The 20,455-nt window shown below is 46.2% G+C and overlaps 1 protein-coding gene across 6 annotated transcripts in view; it reads left to right on the top strand.

Moving 5' to 3' along the window:
- The first annotated feature begins 11,300 nt into the window (after window positions 1-11,300).
- TBC1D2 (TBC1 domain family member 2) overlaps window positions 11,301-20,455 on the top strand; it is a 52,813-nt gene continuing 43,658 nt past the window's right edge. The window contains exons 1-2 of one of the 6 annotated variants that reach the window (XM_045081616.1): window positions 11,301-11,880; window positions 16,080-16,218. In XM_045081616.1, the coding sequence (XP_044937551.1) occupies window positions 11,506-11,880; window positions 16,080-16,218 (514 nt within the window). In that variant the 5' untranslated portion in view covers window positions 11,301-11,505. Of the gene's footprint in view, window positions 11,881-16,079; window positions 16,219-16,260; window positions 19,610-20,455 lie in introns of those variants that run through there. The other 5 variants (XM_004747681.3, XM_004747679.3, XM_045081615.1 and 2 more) reach the window with 5 other exon arrangements.

Genomic DNA, 20,455 nt, shown 5'->3' with positions numbered 1-20,455 from the left:
CCCAGAAGAGGCGGGGACTGGACCCACAGACTTCACTGTTAGCCTGGTCCCGTGTAGGAGCATTCTAGTGCCGGATCCTCAATGATGAGCCTACCAAGGATCAGACCTCTTGAACCCTGGCTGGGAGACAACTCTGCTCCATGACATGTAGGTAATCTAAGTACCAGGCAACATTTTCTCCCACAGAGCCATAAAAAAGATCCTAAATACAAAAGTAGAGATCTCAGAAGGCAATACCGGTAACTCCATGGTCACCTCGATCTCAAAATCAAGTGCATACTCAGAGCTCTGGAGGCCGGTGAGATTGGAGGGACTCCTGGCCTGAAGGCTCCAGTGGGGGTGAAAAGCTATTAGCTTGGCACTCTTTGCCCCTGATATCTTGGCTGCTGTCTCGATTCTGGTTTCTCCCATCTGTAATAGGAGAGATCTGGCACTCGCGGTGAGTTTGGGCTCCGTGTCAAAAGGAAATACCTTTGGTTTCCCTCTGTCTGAATTCCAATGCAAAAACCTCAGAGCAGTGTTTCTAAAACTGAAAACTGTGGGGGCCCCTTTTAAGACACAGTGTCAACTTGAACTGTTTTTTTTGGTTTTTTTGTTTTTTTTTTAAAGATTTTATTTATTTATTTGACAGAGAGATCACAAGTAGGCAGAGAGACAGGCAGAGAGAGAGGAAGGGAACAGGGTCCCTGCTGAGCAGAGAGCCCGATGCGGGACTCGATCCCAGGACCCTGAGATCGTGACCTGAGCCGAAGGCAGAGGCTTAACCCACCGAGCCATCCAGGCGCCCCAACAACTTGAACTGTTCTTATAAAGTTACCTAAATTTGTTCAAAACTAAATATAAGCTCATGCTGACATCTTTCATATAAAAGCAAAACAAATTTATAAATTCAATGCAAATAAATAAAATGACAAAACCAATAAAAATCATATTAGCAACATGGATTTAATGGGATAGACGAGGTTTTGCAGAAAAATAAATTGCGGCTCACAGCGGGAACACAGTGCCAACCGCTCTCAGGCACGCTCCTTTGAGCTCAGCCTGCCCAGTGCGATGACTCAATTATCACACTGCTTTTCTTTATTTAAACCACTGTGAAAACTTCATTTATCCAGCGCGCCGTGGTATCATTTGGCCTTCACTTGGCTCTCACACATCACTTCTCTGTTAAACCCACCTTTGTGTTTTTCTCATGAACCGTTGACAATGATGGGGCCACCCAGGTAATACACACAAATCAAATGGTGATTGAGAGCTAATGTTCACTGGGCACTAGGTGAAGTGCTTTGCGGGCATAATCTCATTTAGATCTGCAGGGACCCCAGAGTAGGAACGATGACTGCCATCCTTTTTCAGCTAAAGGCACTCAGCCAGAGGCCAAGTACTGCTCTGAGTCACGCAGCTGAGATACGGGGAAGGAATTTGAACAGGGACAACTCCAGAACACGCCCTCTTCACCACTTCCTTAAACTACTTACCAGAAGTAACTGCATTCCAACGAACCAGAATATGTCTATTAAATTTGTTTTAGATTACCCTTAAATACAAGTACAGCCTTTTAAAATTGTACAGATTTGCATACCTCTAAGATTCATCCATGTCCTCGCCTGAGGCTCTAAACCCCAGTCTGAGCCCCTCTGGTCTGGACAGAGTGAGTAAGGGATCCCTCCCTGTACTGAAAGGTAGGTGAGCCAACAACATGGGAGAAGCTACAGCAGAAACAGAACTCTGCCCAGGTTGCCCATTGCCCAGATTCCCGCACCCCCCACCATCCCTGACCACTGAATCAGGAACACCCAGGCCTCCAAGATCTCGTAAGACTCTGCCAGCCCAGGGCAGAAGAAGCACGATGGAAGGAACTCAGCCTTCTGGAGAGAAATGCCAGCCTTAGATACGATATTCACTGCTTAAAAATGATCAGGCTGGTAAAAAATGGAAAATAACCAAATGCTATCAACAGAACAGAAAAAAAAAGTAACATAATATATGCACAGAGTGGGAATCGTACAACAGTGAGAATGCGAAAAAATTACAACTATGTGTGATAATATTAATGGATCTAAAAAAAAAAAAAAGCATGCAGACTGAAAGAGGCCAGACATAAGAGGATGTACTGTACTGTAAGATTGCAATAGCATCCAGTTCAGAAATGAGCCAAACTAATCTATTAGACATCAGAATAGCAGTTATCCCTGGTGGTGAAAGTTACAAGGGGTCTGAATTTCTTTCCCTGCCATCATTATCTCCAGTTCTGGCATGCGGTTTCTAAAGGGCCGTTCTGGAGGATGCAGAACTGGATAGGGACAAGCCTAGAAATCATGTCATGGGGACACAGTTAAAGGAAGATTTGGGGGCAGCGGGAAAGCCTGGCGCGACAACTATTACTCTCTGTGGGAAGCCCTCACAAATAAGGGACTGTCTTACTCCTCGTTGCTCCAAAGTTGCAAAGGAGGACAGACTTCAGTAAATTCCAGGGAGACAGCTTTGGCTCCAAAAACCTAATAGTTTGCATAATGGAAGAGAGGAGCCACCCCATCTCTAGAAGGGTTCAAATGGGGAAGCTGGAGAGAGAATTCCTCCACTAGGTGAGAGGCTGGAATGGATAAGCCCAAAGACCTATATTTCATTGGTTGCAGTCTGACAACGTGCATGTCTTACGGGGGAATCAGATATGTTCACTTTGGTTAGCAAGTGGTTTTTATCGTCATCATTATTATGTACATAAAATCTGCATTTCTAGTTTCTTTTGAAAAGTACAATTGAGCTGATTAGAGGTACTTCTTTATATAGGTCATATCGTCTTTAGGTCCCCGTAGCCACACCACGCCCTATTATTACCCAACATCAAGGCCAAGTGTCAATTGATATTTATCATCCTGCTTGCTCTGGGGTTTTTCTTTTTTCCTTATACCCAGCCCACTTCACTCCTGTATATCATTACCTGTCTTCTCTCTATAGGCATTTGAATGGATGACTTTTGCTATTTTATGGCTCTCAACCTTCATTTGAAACAATGGCGTATAGCTATGTTTATCTCAATTCTCCCTCTCTCGCCATGCTCCCTGAAGATTTGCAGTACATGTGAACAGCCCCCAAAGGCCTTCTTCACCCTGCCCTGGAGCTAATAGGCTCCCAATAACCCAGTGGAAAGAAGAAAGGCAACCCCTGGAATACGCTTCAGCTGGTGGGTCATGGAGCCATACCACCTCTCCAGGACTAAGATCATTTTCCATCGTTAAATGGACACTATTCGTCATTGAAGGGACATTGCTATCTAGCCAGCTCCCGTTTGAGAGACTCAGGGCCCCCTGTTAGTTAATGAAACCAACAAGAAATAGAAAAACCTTTTTGTCTGCGAGCCTGAAATAAAAGTAAGAGAGTTTGGCCATGACCAGGATCAAACTGTCTGTTGGGAGGTCTCTGCTAGCTCAAAGGACCTATGATTTGTAGAATTCCTTCTGATGTGAGTTGCTCTCACTTCTTAAATGCTTCCTATAGATACTGTTTAAGCACTTTACATGGTATATCTCACATAATTGTGTAATAACACTACAGGAGAGTTATTACGATTATTCTCTGTTATAGAGATGAAGAAACTCAGGCACAGAGAGTTCAAATAACCGGTCTGAGGTCACACATCTAGTGATGATGGAGCCAGAATTCAAATTCAGACCTTCTAACTCCAGGTACCACCAGGATTTGATACTTAATGTCCCAGAGGGATTTCCTCTGCCCACACATTATATGATGGTGCTACACTTCTTGCCAAGCATACCAAGAACATAAAACACAGACCTCTAGTTTTCTTTTCCTCTGGCTTACAAATTTGTGAAAATTAAACTAAAAAATTCCCTTACATTATTTGATTCTTTAAACTATAAAATAAATTAAAAAGCAAATTTATCTGGGATAAAAGTTTCTCTGGCAGAATTTGATTCACATTCAAATTCAAGGAATTTGAGATGGAATATAAAATAGAAGAGCTTTCAGCATCCACAGAGTCCAGTCATTCCTTCAAGATTCTTTTATTTTTTTTTTAAGAATTTATTTATTTGAGAAGGAGCGTGTGCACACAGCATGGGGGGCAGAGGCAGAGGGAGAGGGAGAAGCAAACTCCCTGGTGAGCAGGGAGCCCTCAAGACTCCTTGTGGAGCTTATGCTCAAGACCTCAAGATCATGACCTGAGCTGAAGGCAGAGGCCCAACCGACCAAGCCTCCCAGGTGTCCCCCATTCCTTCGAGATTTTATAGCTCAATGCTGTCAAACACCTGCTGGACGTGTGGGGCCAAATCTCCATTATGTTCAAGTGTGGGAACTTCTACTGACGGGGTGAACATTCATTACAGTGATCCTGTCAGGTAAGTGGGGGCCTATTTTGACCTCTGAGATTGTGTTATATGATGAGGTATGCATGCAAAACTAAACATTGTTTCTCTAACTCAATATTTTACAGGAAAACTGCCTGAGAATCCTATCTGCAAATGACTATGGGTTTAAGTGAAACTAATTCCATTAAAAACCTATGTATCTGAAAATCATATGTGCCAAATAAACACAAATTCTTTGGGCTTATCAGTTGGAAATTCTATTACTCAAAAATAGGTCTATTAGAAAGGATATGATAATGTTTTGCTGGCCAGAAAGCCTAAAATTTAGAAAATATATATTTCGGGCTGCCTGGGTGGCTCAGTTGGTTAAGCAGCTGCCTTCGGCTCAAGCGTCCTGGGATCGAGTCCCACATCGGGCTCCTTGCTCAGCAGGGAGCCTGCTTCTCCCTCTGCCTCTGCCTGCCATTCTGTCTGCCTGTGCTCACTCCCCCCCCCTCTGATAAATAAATAAAATCTTTAAAATATATATATATATTTCAATAAGACTGTACTCCTACCTTAATAAGAGAACTGAAATTATCTTGTAGTACGAGGAGGAAAAAATGTGACAAGGAAGACAACTTCAGTAACTGGAAGCTTAATGTTCATTAGTGCATGTAATAAACCCTTCTATTGAACACAAATATATGATTTTGTTGATAGAAAACCCATTTCTCTTGCCTTCACTAAATAAATGGGTTGAAGGGATCTGTAAAATACATTGACTTTATGGATGTCAGATTTTTGGAGTGCCTGGATGGCTTAGTTGGGTGAGCAGCTAACTCTTGGTTTCGGCTCCAGTCGTGATTTTGGGTCCTGGGACCGAGCCCCGGGTCAGGCTTCATGCTCAGTTTGGGGAGTCTGTTTAGGGATTCTCTCTCCCTCTCCCTCTCCCCTTCCCCCTGCTTGTTCTCTCTCTCTCTCTCTCAAATACATAAATAAATCTTTTTTTTAAAGGATCTCAAGTTATTAACCTGCCTGTATGGGATATGTTGTAGGGGAAAAGAGTATTGCGTGGTTCCTCTTTAAAGCCCTTTGACAAAACTGGGAACACCCAATATACCCAGGGGCAGTACAGCACAAATGCCACAAGGCGTCGCTTTCCAACAACGACTTGCCCTGCCTGCAGTTACCCATATTCTCTGGAGAAGGAAGAGGAGAGAAGAGGGATGTTAACAGTATTTTGATGAAATAACCAGAAGTGCATCTTTTAGAATACACTGCAATTAGTGTATCCAGATCAAAGGAAGTTTCCCTATACTGAAAACCTCAATTTTTTTTTCCTTTTTATTGTATTTTCCTCTGGAGCAAAACTGAGCCTTGGTATTACTACAGATTAGTAATACGGACGTGGAAATTTTCCATTACCTCTTGGTCTTCACAAACATTCAGTGGGATTATCCTGGAGGAGGTGGACTATGATACCTATATTACAGACAAAGAAACCAAAAACCAGAAAAGTTGGAATTGGCCAATGAAAATTCCAGTGGCCAGGCTTTCTGACACCTGCCCAGCTGGGAACCCTATTCCCCGCCCCTCCCCCACATCCCTCAGAGTAGAGGAGCTTGGGAGCAGGGCGTGACTATTTTGCTTTTTGGAAATGAGTGTAAATATGCTAGACAAAAGTGTCTGATATGAATTTGTACTTGTTTATGTTTATAAAAGAAGGCTTCAGAGAGTTTTCAGGGGTGCTCTAAGCCACTTTGGGCTGTGTCTAGGATGGGTTTCCAAGGGAGCTCATTTTGTTGTTAGAAGTGTGTGTGTGTTTGTTAGGGTTGCCAAGCAAAGTACAGATTGGGTGGTTTAAACAAGAGAAATTTATTTTCTCACAATTCTGGAGGCTAGAAATCCAAGATCAAGGAGTCAACAAGGCTGATCTCACCTGAGGCCTGCCTCCTTTGTAGACAGTCGGCTGTCTTCTCCCTGTGTCTTCACAGGGTCTTCCCTGTCTGTGCCTGTGTCCTAACCTTCTCTTCTTATAAGGACACCAGTCCGATTGGAACCTCATTTTGCCTTAATTACCTTTTTAAGGGCCCCATCTTCAAGAATAGTCTCATTCTGAGGTACTGGGGGAGGGAGCGGTGAGGGCTTCCACATATGAATTTAGAGGAGACAACACTTCAATCTGTAACAAGGTGGAAAAGTTGAAAAACCTGCATTAGCCTTTCCAACTCTCCACCACCACAATGACAGCGTTCTAGTCTGGGTCCTTAACTACAACTTCCAAGAGTTGGATGTTATGGATTTCTTTCTCCAAGAAAGCTCCTTAACTTAATCTGCTTTTCATAATTGACTCTGATTGTTTCCTGTAGGAGTAGAGCTTGGAGAAAAGGTTTATGATCTCCATTCTTATATTTTTTTCTTTTTCTCTTTTAAAATTTTTTAAAAGATTTTATTTATTTGACAGAGAGAGATTACAAGCAGGCAGAGAGGCAGGCAGAGAGAGAGGGGGAAGCAGGTTCCCTGCTGAGCAGAGAGCCGGATATGGGACTTGATCCTAGGACCCTGAGATCATGACCCGAGCCGAAGGCAGAGGCTTAACCCACCGAGCCACCCAGGTGCCCCCTTATATTTTTTTCTTTAATGCTCTCCATAATAAGTGTAGTCACCCTCTGTCATCATACAAAGTTATCACAACACTATTGACGATATTCCCCTTGCTGGACTTCTCAGCCTTGTGACTTCTTTATTTTACACCCAGAATTCTGTATGATCCCCATTCTTGAAGCAAGGAATTATATTCAACTTTGGAGTAACTTAAAAACAGGAAGAGATGGGTACTTATGAGTGCACTTTTCTAAGGATTTAAATTCTAATTTTTAAACTTGGAAAATATAGAAAAGCAATAATAAGAAAATAAAAAGTATTCACCACCCCCTAGAGAAAATGTGACATGATGCATCATCTTTCCAATCTTTGGTACATATACAAAATATATGTAATACATGTATAAATATATATTTAAATTGTGTATCTATGTGCATATGTATATATATACATTTTTTAACCAAAAAGTAACTCTTGTGAAAATAGTTTTGTGACCTGCTTTGTTAACCTAATATTCTCCATAACATTCCATCTCCTCCTACAAAAAGTTCTTAATTGTTACCTAGGGGAGCTTCAATTTTTGGACAGTTGTATTTTCTTCCAGTTTTTTGAAGGAGTTAAGTACTGCTGTGGTGAACATATTTGTAAACATTTGTGATTTTTTTTCTTATGACGAACTGTTACAAATGGAATTCCGAAAACACAAGACATGCAACTCCCAGGACTTTTGACCTCAATTGCCAAGTTATCATCTGGGTTCCTCGGCCCAATTTCCACAACTCTCCTCCAATCCCTCCTCTAGCAGACTGACCTGGCTGTCGTCCCCACTCCAGGGACAAAGAATACAGCCCACCCCAAAAAATATATATATATTACCAATATTATAGGTCAAAATCACTGAAGTGTTTGAAAGATTTTGCCTTTTACACATTTAGTCTTTTGTTAATGGATTTTTGATTTCTCCACTATTTTCATTACTTCTTTGGCTGAACTGACTTGTCAATGCTGCTTATAAATATTAATTCAGTATCATGTGTTATAAATGTGTTTCAAAAAATTTTCTCCTTTTGTACTTGTCTTTTTAGGCAGTTTCTGATATTTTCTGGTACACACATTTGGAATATTTCTAAGGTCAGGTTAGTACTCTTTAGCTTTCTGTGTGCAGTTTTGTTTTGTTTTGTTTGCACAAGCAAGGGGAGTGGCAAGCACAGGGAGAAGCAGGCTCCTTGCTGTAAAAGCAGCCCTCCAGCACCCAGGCATCATGACGTGAGCCAAAGGTAGACACTTAACCCACTGAGCCACCCAGCCATCCCTGTGTGCTGTTTTTTGATATTGTGCTCTTAAAGGCCTTCCTTCCCTCTAACCAAGATTATATAAACATTTGCCTTTATTTTCTTTGAGTGTTTTACGGTTTCATTTAAATTTTTTATTGTAGTAAAATATACATAACAAAAGTTACCATTTTAACCATTTTTAAGTGGAAAGTCAGTGCCATCAAGCACATAGTATTCTATAATCATCATCACTATACATTTCTAGAAGTTTTTCATCATCTCGGAGACTCTGTATGCCTTAAAAAGTAATTCCTCATTTCTCCCTCCCAACCTCTAGTAATTTCTATCACTCTTCCTCAGAGAAATTTGCCTATTCTATTAGCTACAATTCTATTACCTAAAATTACCTCTATTACCTATTTTAGGTAATAGGCAAAATGCCTATTTTAGGTAACTTATATAAGGGGAATTATACAATATTTGTCCTTTTGGGTTTTGTTTATTTCACTTAGCAGAATATTTTCAAGGTTCACTCATGTTATAGTATATATCAGAATTTTATTCCTATTTCAGGCTGAATAACATTCCATTTGAATGGACATTATGGTTTCATTTTTATGCATAATTTTCTAATCTATGTAAACAGTATTTTGAATACTGTGTTAGGTGAATATCTAAACTAACTTCTTTTTTTAAAGTAGGGTTTTTTTTAAGATTTTATTTATTTATTTGACAGAGAGAGATCACAAGTAGGCAGAGAGGGAGGCAGAGAGAGTGAGGAGGAAGCAGACTCCCTGCTGAGCAGAGAGCCCGATGCGGGACTCGATCCCAGGACCCTGAGATCATTACCTGAGCCGAAGGCAGCGGCTTAACCCACTGAGCCACCCAGGCGCCCCTCTAAACTAACTTCTTAAATGGCTCATCATGTCCCCCACTGATTTGAAATTCTAGCTTCATCTAAGAAGTTTCATCTAGCTTCATTATGATATTTTCAATACCATGCGTTCTCAATAGGGACAACATCACCTGCAGAGGGTTGAAAATTGGTTTCTGGGGTACAAAAGAAAATCTTATTCTTTTTATGTTTGTCAGAGAGAGTGCACACGCACAAACAAGGGGAGTGGCAAGCACAGGGAGAAGCAGGCTCCTCACATGTATATCCTCACTCAGACATACATGCAGTACATAAAGAGATACACATTATATCTGTGGGGTTAAAATTTTATGGGAGGTTATGAGTAGGGGAAAAGTCTGAAAAGGCTCCTCTAGGGATAAAAATGGGGGGAAAGGTTGAGAAATCCTGTCCTGTACTCTATCCCTACACTTATTTGTATGTTTTTCTGAACTTATTTGCTACATTGATGTGCCTTTCCCTGTACTAGAAACACTAAATTCTTTTGTTATCATTCTGTTCATTTCCTTCCTAGAAAGTATGAGAATCTGAGGTCACCATGATCATATACTTTTACCTATCAATGGCCTGTCTCCTTGGACTAGAATGACAGCTCAGTGGGGTCTGGGACTTGTCCTGTTCATCACTGTGGCCCTGTATTTTAAATGATGCCTGGGAGAAGGCACCCACAAAATACTTTTTGGTTGAATTAATAAATTTGAATATCTAGTAGGTCAAATCCTTTCTAAGTCCTTTTTTTTTTCTTCAAAAATTTGGCCACTCTCACCTGTTCATTCTTGGAAATGACCTTTAGAATCATTCTAATAGACTGTAAAAAATCTTATCAGCTGCCCCCACCCCAACACCTGCCAGAAGGTGGAGCATCTTGTGGTGGGGCCTCAGTGACTCTATTCCAAAGAACAGAGTGTTGAAAGGGGAAAATGGTGACTTTATAGACAAGAAATCTGGCAGAAACCTTCTTAACTAAGTGATGGGAGTTTACCATCACCATGTGCATATCACACAGTTGAATATTATGTGATGAGAGGAGCACTTCCGTGGTAGTCTTCCCCAAAACCCATCACCCCAGTCTAATCATGAGAGAATACCAGACAAACCCAAATTCACAGTATTCTACAAAATAGCTGACCAATACCCTTTGAAAAATGTCAGGGTCAAAAAAAAAAAAAAAAAAGTAAAAGATGAACTACGTCATTGTTCAGAAGAGACTAAGGGAAAGTGATGCGGAAATGTGGAATCCTAGATTAGATCCTGGAATATTAGTGGGAAAACTATTTTTTCAGATTAAGTTGTGTATTTGAAACTATTATATTCTTTCAAATATTGATCATTGTTTAGCTAGAAAATCTAGAACAAGATATACTATTTGTTTTATTAAGAAACTGTGAAACACTGTGTACCAACTATATTTCCATAATAATACATTTTTAAACTTTAGAAATAGATGTTGAATTTGATCACACACCTTTTTAGAAAATACATTTTTGATCGAATATCTTTTTACAAAATATTAAGATGCTTGCTTTTGCACTACAGATGTGGGGTTTTTTCCTAGTTATTAAAATATCCCTGCATCTCTCAAGTAACTCCTTCTAGATATACTATATAATTCTTTGTAAAACACTGGAACTGGTTTGCAAATATTTTAAAGATTTTAGCATCATCATTTAGCAGCAGCCGGGCCTGGGCGGCTCGCGGAAGGAGGCAAGTAGGAGCTGGGACAGATGCACGGGAGTCCCCAGCAGCCAGCGAAGGGTCACCAAGGTGCTAAACTCTCCGGATGGAAGCCTGCGGGAAGGGCCCCAGACACGCGAGCGCCCGTAGCTGCGCCGGAAGTGGCGTCATCGAGCCGGCGTCCCTCGCAGCCAATGGCCGGGGAATGCGCCGTCCGGTGGTAAGCTTCCCTGCACCTGGGGGTAAAGACAGACAGCCCTTAAGGCGCAAGGAGGACCATCCTTCTAAGTTATTACGCAAGCTACCGAGGCAGCTTAGTCAGAGACAGGTGTCTCTTCCCGCTTCTCTGCCCCTAAGCTAGCTCAGTGACACCACGCCTTCAACCTAAGGGCCCCCTCAAGCTTCGCAGCTGCCCTCACTAAAGACAGCTGCCAGGCGTGCAGTAAAAGCCGGAAGCAGGAGGAATGGGCGGTGCTGGCAGAGGGCGTCTTGAAGGCGTGGCCTGGCTGCCGTGAGGTCGGACGGGGCGTGGCCAGCCGCCCCACCCGGGCTTTCAGTCCAAGGCGCGGTGAACCGCCCCGGTCCGCTTTCCAGCCGTCTCCTGGGGGCGGGTCGCTACTGGCCCCGCCCCCGCCCAGATTTCTCCTTCTTGGGAAGCACCCCCAGAGTCTCTGAGATTTGGCCCGAGTTGGCTGCTGGCCTCCAATCGGTCTGGCGGTCTCCAGCGGCGATGGAGGGCGCCCACGAGAACCCCGCAGAGTGTAGCTCCTCCGCCCCCAGCTCCGAAGAGCCTGCCGGCTCGGCCAGGGGCCCCGAGGTGCTGCCTCGGGAGGAGTCGGAGGGCTGCGCCCGTCCCTTGGACGCGGCCCCCAAAAAACTCTGTGGCTATCTGAGTAAATTTGGCGGCAAGGGGCCCATCCGGGGCTGGAAATCCCGCTGGTTCTTCTACGACGAGAAGAAATGTCACCTGTATTATTCGCGGACCGCGCAGGATGCCAATCCCTTGGACAGCATCGACCTCTCCAGTGCGGTCTTTGACTGCAAGGCCGACGCCGAGGAGGGGACTTTTGAAATCAAGACTCCTAGCCGGGTTATTACTCTGAAGGTAAATGGGGCAGTTTTTTCCGTTTTCAGCCAGGGTGAGTTCCCAGGGCATGGGCGGGCACGAGTGAGTGGTCACAGTAAATTCACTGAAACAAGGATCACAGACCTTGATCTCCCCTAGTGAACCCTGGGTGGCCAGGGATTAGTGCATTCCAAAACGCAGTCACACCCATTTCCTCACTGGGTTCCCAGACAAAGGCGGAAAAGGTGGGGATGATGTACCCATACTAGAATGAAGAAACTGAGTCTTGGAGAGATGAAGTGACCAGCCAGAGGTCATGCATCTCCAGAGTGGTGTAGCCTACATTTGGAATCCCTGAGTCTCTCCACCTCTCAGTACTGTATCAAAACTTTTACTTTTTGGTCACCCTTAACTTTCTTACTTGGGGCTGAAATATAGCCAAGATACGAGCTGTGCAATCCTCTCATGGCCCAGATTCTAAATCACTTTTCTTGTTATTTTGGCCAAGGGGACTGAATGCTTAGCAAACTTTGGCGGAACTAGGAGATAAAATACTTAGGTTTCTTGGATCAGCCTAGAATGTTCACAGAGGCATGTCTTAACGTGTTTTACCATCAGTTGGTTTTGTTTTAATATCACCTTTAACTGGGAGAGCCATGTGCTTTAAAAACAGACAGGCTTGGATTCAAATTCTACATCAGCTGCTTACTAGCTGTGTCACCCTGTCCAACCTATTTAACCTCTCGGAATCTAGGTAGTTTGTGAGATTTAAAACAAGGTGTGTAAGCATCTGGCACCTGCAAATTGTTGAGTTAATCCCAGCATCTAGATACAGCCTAGCACCTAGTAGGTGCTCAATAAATTCCTGTTTAATGACCCCATATGGTGATAGAACCATGGTCATAATGTGCATGTCAAGAGGAGGTGCCCCAGAACTTGAGTGGAAAGACAAATCTGGGTTCAGAGTTCTGGGATTCGCATTCATCCAAGAAGACTGTGCCAGCAGACAGCCTCCCCAGCCCCACCCTGTCTTCCCACCTCTCCACCCCCACTTCCAGCTAACTGGGTATCTGCTGAGCCCCTGCATATAGCCTGTAGTTTCAGTTCCCCTTTAATGGCTGGGCCTGGCTGGTGACCAGGCTGGGGAAATCAGATAAAATAAGGCAAACCTGGAATTCCAGGCCGGGGAAGGCAGGCATTTTGGAGGTCATGTGGTTTACGCCTGCATCCCTCCCACACAGGCTGAGTACTGTCTACTGGATCTCCAGCACTGGTCTTTTACTGTTCCCTTGATCTGTGTGTGTGCCTGGTTCTGTGCTAAGCCCTGGGGCATGGAGCCTAATCAGACCTGCCCCCCTGGTTCTCAAACAGCTTACAGTCTGCTGAGGGAATTAAGAGATTGACTAGCACACAACAGTGAAATGTTTTGTAGAGACGCTCTGATTAAGTCTGTACCAGCCAAGTGTGGTTCTGCTGAGTGGAAGAGTCTACCCAGGAGGGAAGCATAGAGAAGAAAATGACATCTGAGGTCTGAAAAACGGGTTTGGTTTTCCACAAGTAGCTAAGAGGGAGGGTATTCCTGGCCATGAGAGCCCCATGAACAAAGACAGGAAACAGTGTCCTGGCCAATCACAGGAGCCTGGGTTACAGAGGGGCCCAAAAGATGGAGTGGGAGAGCTGAGGCCCAAGCATAGAGCATTTGTGAGTTAGGCCTGGGACCTTGGACTTTGTCCTGTGGGCTGTGGGAAATTGTTAAAGAGCTTTAAGCAAGGAAACTCTATAAGATTAGAATGTTTAGAAGACTTATTGTGGCTGTTGGGTAGATAAAACCTTAGAAGGCAAGGCTGCTGGTCACGAAGTCCATCAGGAGGTGGTCGGGAGAGAATGAGCTAGAGCTGTGAGCGGGGGAGGGAGACCAATGGGGGTGACTAGGGATGTGAGGGAGGAGGAACGCAAGGGAGGAGTTGGGTAGCTGACTGTCCAGTTGGGCCAGTCAGAATAGAGGGAGCCCAGGATGGGAGGCTGTAGGACACCCACTCAGTAGACTCTTAAATTCCGAGAGGATCGACCATGACACGTATAGTAGGTGCTCAATATACACTTGTCCAGTGAATTAATAAAATGGGGTATTTGGGTATGGGCTGGAACTTGGCAACACAGGGTCATGGTGAAGCCCTGGGAGGGGCTGAGGTCTCTCAGGGAGAGTATGTAGAAAGAGAAGACTGGTGGGCATCATTATATCTTATATGGTACCTCCCTGACAGGCCTAGGGCCTCTTTCATGGAGCCCCCGGCCTCGTACAAACCTTATCTGTGGACCACTTAGAATGGGGAGCCTGCCCTGGTTGCCCATAGTAGGCTGCTCTTCTCACATGGCCTTGTAGGCAGCTCTGTGAGGCTCACCATCCACTCCCAGTGAGCTGCCTGGCTCCTTTGGCCCAACTGACCCCAGGCCTTCTCTAGGGAAGCCACAGTCTCCTGGCCGTAAATGACAGCAAATCTCTGGCCTAAAGGGGGAGACCCGGGTTCTGGGACCAGCTCTGCCACCACCTGCCTAAACAACTTCAGAGCCTTAATATTCCATCTGTAGAAGGGCAGGTCCTTCTTGAAGGATCCAACTATGGAATAGATGGGAAATATAGGTATTTGGATCATCCAGGGCTGGGAGATTAATGACCAGCATCAACCATTGCCTTGTTTGGGGTACCTGGAGGGTGCCACTGTGTTGTTACTGTATGCATACGGCCTTCCAGTTCCCAATCATATCCATGATTTTGGTGTGTCCCCGAAACAGAGGAGGGATTCTTTCCACTCCATAAAAAGTCAGTCTTTTAGGATTCCTGGACCCAATTCCAACATGGCACATGGAGGGTTCCCCCTCCTACCACAACACCACGAAGTTCTCTCTCTGTCTCTCTAAGTAGGCTCCATGTTCAGTTTGGGTCTCAAACTCACAACTCAAGAGTTGCATGCACTACTGACTGACACAGCCAGGTGCCTCCAACTCAATTCTAACACTGTCTACCCAGAGACAGCCTCAGATTCCACAGCTTAAGGGCTCAGTCCTACAGGGCTTCGCCCACACCTCATTGCAGAGGCCAGTCACAAACCCCAGACTGTTACTTTTGTGTCTAACAGCTGGCTGCAGATTGGAGTCTCTAGTGACCTCAGGTTCCATTAGTTTGGTAGAGCAGCTCCCAGAAGTCAGAGAAACACTTACTTTCATCACCAGTTTATTAAAGGGTGTGAGAAAGGATACCAGTCAACAGGCAGATGCACAGAAGAGATGCACAGGGGAAGGTCTGGGGAAGGGCAGGAATGACCGCACCCTCTCCAGATGCGCCACTCTCCCCACATCTCTGTGCTCACCAGCCCAGAAGCTCTCCAAACCTAGTCCTTCGGGGTTTTAGGGAGGCTTCATTACACAGTCATGATGGACTAAGTCATTGACCATTTTCCCATTCAGCCTCCAGCCCCTCTCCACTCCTGGGAGGAAGAGGGTGGGACTGAAGGTTCCAGGCCTCTAATCACATGATCAGTTCTCCTGGCGACTAGCTTTCCATCAGTAGGTCACCTAAGGGCTTTCCAAGAGTTACTTAAAACAACAAAAGTCACCTTCTGATCAGCCTTATCCCAGGAAATTCTAAGGGATTTAGGAGCTATGAGGCAGAAACCATAGACAGAGATCAAATACATATGAAAAATATATTTTTGGGCATTTGAATGACCAGATATATGTTTCTTATTAACCACAATATCACAGTAGGTTAAGACAGTGTGATGTCACACAGGGAGATGGTGATTGTGCCAGGATCCCCCCTCATCCCCGGCCAGAACTTCAAAGCTCCCTCCCTGTCTCTTACCACCCCCAAATGCCCTTATTGAGTGAGCACACCCTCAACTCCTGCAGTGTGTCAGCTGCCGCGCTGGGCGCTTCACCTTCCTGACCTCACTGCATCCTCCTACCGGCCCTGTGACAGGAGTGCCATCGTCACCATAGCACAGATGAGGAAACAGACCCAGAAAGATTAAGGAACCTCAGGGTTTGGGGCCGGAGCCTCCTTTGCTTCTGTGGCCAAAAAGCAGGTGGTGCTTCAGAGGTGGGCACCCCTTGGCCGTGACAACTTTTTTTTTATGGGAGGGAGAGAATTATGAAGCCTCCCATGGTCTTTCCGCGTCTCAGAGCCAGTGCCAGGCCAAGGGCACAGGGCCATACTGATTAACCCTTGTGCTCCTTAGGCTGCCACCAAGCAAGTGATGCTGTACTGGCTGCAGCAGCTGCAGACGAAGCGCTGGGAGTTCCACAGCAGCCCGCCCGCGCCCCCTGCCGCCCCCGCCACCCCAGCTGCCAACGGGCCCACCTTGCGCCTCGAGCCAGGTACCCAGGGGGTTTGCCTCCTGCCCATACCCCCAGGACTCGTGGGGACCAAGCCCTTTGCTCCTGTTGGGAGTGAGCAGGAGGAGCCTCTGCTAGAGCAGCCAAGAGCCAGGGGGAAGAGTCACGGTCAGGCAAGACACAGCGTAGCCTCGAGGACAGGGTTGGGGCTCTGAGGCCAGGATGTCTGTGTTTAAATCCTAAGCTTATGTGGTCTTAAACAAGTGGATTAGCCTTTCTGAGCTTCCGTTTCTTTCCGTATAAAATGAGCTTCAGAAGTCCTGCCTGCTTCTCAGGATTATTCTGAGAATGACATGAATCCATACACCTGGAGTGCTTGGAGCAAGGCTGGCACGTTGTACAAGTTCAGGAAATGGCAGCTCTTATTTCGATGACTGTTATGGGATGTTCTGGAGAAATGAACCTCGCACAGGGCTGCTGTGAGGAGGGTTAGTGAGAAAACGCAGTTATCAGTGCTGCTCCTGACATGCGTGCGTTTGTGCCGCAGGTTGGACAGATGGCTGATTTTAGCCAGAGTGTTCCCCTCGGCAGAGTCCTTCACCCCCACGTGGCCCGCAAGGGAAGTTTTTTGGTTCCAAGTCCTAGGACATCCCTAGCGCCAAGGAGTGCTGGAGCTCCCTCGCTCCCACCCCCACGCCCCACGCCGTGGCACAGCGGCCATTTGGCAGGCAGGCTGAGAATCCGGACAGACCACCCCCAGCTGCTCTCAGAACAGCTTTCAGTCTTGTTACAGCTTCGTGCTGCCGCGTGGTGACAGGCGGCCAGATAGGCTAGGGCACGACTTGTGGCCAGGAGCCTCTAGTCCTCTGTACTGGGCTGTTTTAAATGTCCCCAACCCAGCTTGTCCGCCCTTGACCCTCTGCCCCCCCAGCTTCCTTCCTCTTGTTAAATGATGCTTCACTTGCTCGGCGGCTCCCAGATCAGGGTGCCACCCTCGCCCTTCAGCAGTCTTGGTGAGCCAAGCCAGTCAGTCACCAAGCTGGCCGTGTCTGCCTTCCGGCCTCTGTGCCAGACCAGCTCCTGCTCACTGCCGGTGCCCGAGGGCAGGCCCCAGCTCCCAGCGGGAAAGTCCCAGCAGCCTCCTCGCCCCTGTCCTGCGTCTTGTGTCCTGGCAGCTCGGACCCGTCTTCCCTGCTGTGGCCTGAGTGGGCTTTGTAAAATGAGTGCTGGAGCCCTGTCCCCTTGCATGGCCCCCCACCACGTCCCTGGCCCAGCTTTTCACCACAGTGCTCAGGGCTCGTCCCCCCTTGCTTCACCTCTGCCTGCTCCCCCGATGCCCGCCTCACACTGTGAGCTTCGGCAGCACCAGAAGCGTGTCTGCCTGGCAAAATCCTGCTTATTCTCTACAGCCACACTCCAGTGTCGCCGCCTGCTCTTGCCAGCCTCCCCTTGGAAGCCTCCCAGCACTTTGCCAGCTGGTCTCTGTATGAGCCCTCAACACTTTGTTCACATGGTTCTAACAAGGCCTGGCACGTTGTGCCCTCATTATAGCATCCTTGTCAGTCTCTGCCCTCGGGGCTGGGGCCTATGTCTTTGTCGCTTATGTCCCTGGTACCGAGTACCCTGCTGGCACATCAGATATTTGTGATCAAACGCATTGGATTTTGTAATTAAATGAGGAAGGGAACGCAAAGCCCTTAGCCTCATGCCAGCACATAGTAATTGCTCAATGCATAGTAGCTGTCCTAATAAAGTTGTTGTTATATGTGTGCCAGTATAGTACTACACTTAAAATAACAGCTATTTTTTTATTGTCAATAATAATTATCAGTCATTTGCTCCAAGAGCCTGCTGGGTGTTTCATGCTTTTAAGGGCTTTCTTTGGAGAAGGGTTTCTTTGTGCTTCTGTACTTGCATTCCACCGTCCAGTCCCCATCGGCCAGAGAGCGGAACAACCCTGGCTGAGTGCACAGCCGCAGCCTGACTCAACACAGTTGCTGGAGATCAGCCTCTGATTAGAAGTGACAAGACACTCCCCCTGAAAACAGAATTCTTGTATGTCTGGAACTAAAGTTGGAACTGAAATTGCTTTGGGATCCCACAAGTTCTTCTACTGTGCTGAACCCTTTTGAAGCTCTTGAATTCTGTGGCTGTGGTTTAGCGTACTTAGCAGTCCTCTCCTGAGCCAGCCCCTGCTGGAGACATGTCCGGGGAGAGGACACTGTCCAAGAAACACACAGGTGGGAGACGTAGGAAGCTGGGATATGGTCTTCTAAAACCTTTCTCCTACCACAGCAAGCCTTCACCCTCCCCGACCAGGTCCCTGGAAAACCTTCCCAGCCCCCACACTCCAGAAGACATTTCTAGACTCGTGAGCAAGCTGGGAGGCCCTGGATTAGCTGCTGGGAGCAGATTGCCCCACCGCCAGTCTCCACCCTTCCTGGGAGGAAGCAGAGCCTGCTCCCAGGGCAGTGAAAACCAACTGACTCACATCTGACTTTGAATCACAGACATTTCATCTTGTAAGAAGTGTCCTCTCACTGCCGTTGAGCAATCTGCAAGGCATGTTCTCTTCTCTACAGTTTTTAAGTGTTTATACCTTTATTTTATGCTTCGCCTAATCATTGGTCTCCACAAGAGCTGAGAAAGATCAAGGGCAAAGCAATTTATAATTTATATGTTGCCAGAGTAGGACACAATTTACACTAAATAGCAATCTTTTAAGTATATGTTATCATAAAAATATGCATACCACTTACACTGTTCTAACACAACGCATCATGTTATCCAATCCTCACATCAATGTTATATGGTAGTGTTGTTCTCATCTTACAGAAGACAAAACTGAGGCCCACAGAAGCCAAAGGAGGTGTTCAAGTTCACAGAGCAAGAAAGCATCAGCACTGAAATTTGAACCCTAGTCTGCAGGCTCACAACCCTCTCCTTGGGCTGAGGAAGCAAGGCCATGTCCAGTGCTGAGTGGGGATGTGACCTGCTGGCCCAGGCCCTTTTCACTAGGCAGTGACTTCCTACTGGTGATAGAGCAGTGCCTACATACAGCTCAGGCAAAGGGAGAATTACAAATAAATGCAGCCGAAAATTCCTTGTGTGGTCTGTTCACTGATAGTATTTCTCCTCCCTGAAGGCATGACCCAGACCAGAGCCTTGGGTCATCAGTTCTGTTTCTTGAAGGAAGTGCTGACCTTCACTGTGCCGTCGCCACCGTAGCCATCCCTTGAAGACCTTGCTCTGGAGGCTGCTGCCTTCTGGGGCAGCCTCTCCCTTTTGGAACCCTCTGCCTGTCACAAAGCCTGCTCTGACAAGCCACGTAGTTTTAATGGAAAAGCAAGGAACTGTGTTTGAGTGCGGGGCTCTGCAGCCGGCTATGTGACCCTGGCCACAACAAACCTTCCGAGCCTCTGTTTCCTTTCTGGTAGGTCCAACCAGTTGTGACAGTTACCACCAAGGCCTAGTTGGTGTGACCTCAGAGGACATTTAGAGCCACATGTGGAAGTTAAAACAGATATTGGCAGTTAGAGGAAGTCCTTGCCAAGACATTAAAATCTTAGACAAATTGACCATGTTTATGTGCTGAATGAGAGAGAATAAAGATGGCCAAAGTATTGATAAACCAGAAGACCTTAATTATTTTGAATCAGCTCAAGGTCTGGATTAAAGACAACTTTTTTGAAAGATTTAAGTCCACAGAGTGGGGCTTTATGGTTTTTAAGTATGTTCGTATACTTTATCTCTGCAGGAGACAGGGTGGGGAGTATCCTTCCTGTTTTAAACATGTAGAACCTGAGGCCAGAGGAGAATATATGATTTCCAGCCTGATCACAGCACCCTTCCAACACAAACATGACCTGGCTTCAGGTCTTCTAACCCCACAGCTGAGCCCAGGTTCCTTGGGGCTTCTGTTGAATCCCCCAGGAGACCCTGTGTGCCCAGCCAGATGAGATCCCCTCTTAGCACTCCCCTGCGCATTTGTCCTTCCTAGCCCTGTCTCCTCTCTGGTCCCTCCCAGCATTCCCAGCACTGGGTCTGGAACCCTTTGCTGCTGCCTGTACTTACCCAGAAAGACCCTCCCTCACTCCTTTGGCAGGTCGAAACCCAGAAAACCCTCTAGGCCCTTCCTCCCAGAAGTCTTCCCTGACTTCAGGTGAAGCAATCTGTCTCAATCCCCTAGGACTCCCCTATGCTTTGCCTGGCCTGCCCTCCAGCTTCCGCTCACTTGGTCTTCCTGAAGCCTGCACTTCTCCCTGCTCCTTAAGCTAGA

The sequence above is a fragment of the Mustela putorius genome, unplaced genomic scaffold (genome assembly GCF_011764305.1).
Source record: "Mustela putorius furo isolate JIRA1106 unplaced genomic scaffold, ASM1176430v1.1 tig00000580_pilon_pilon_pilon, whole genome shotgun sequence".
Classification (NCBI taxonomy): Eukaryota; Metazoa; Chordata; class Mammalia; order Carnivora; family Mustelidae; genus Mustela; species Mustela putorius.
This window is presented reverse-complemented; position numbering and strand designations above follow the sequence as displayed.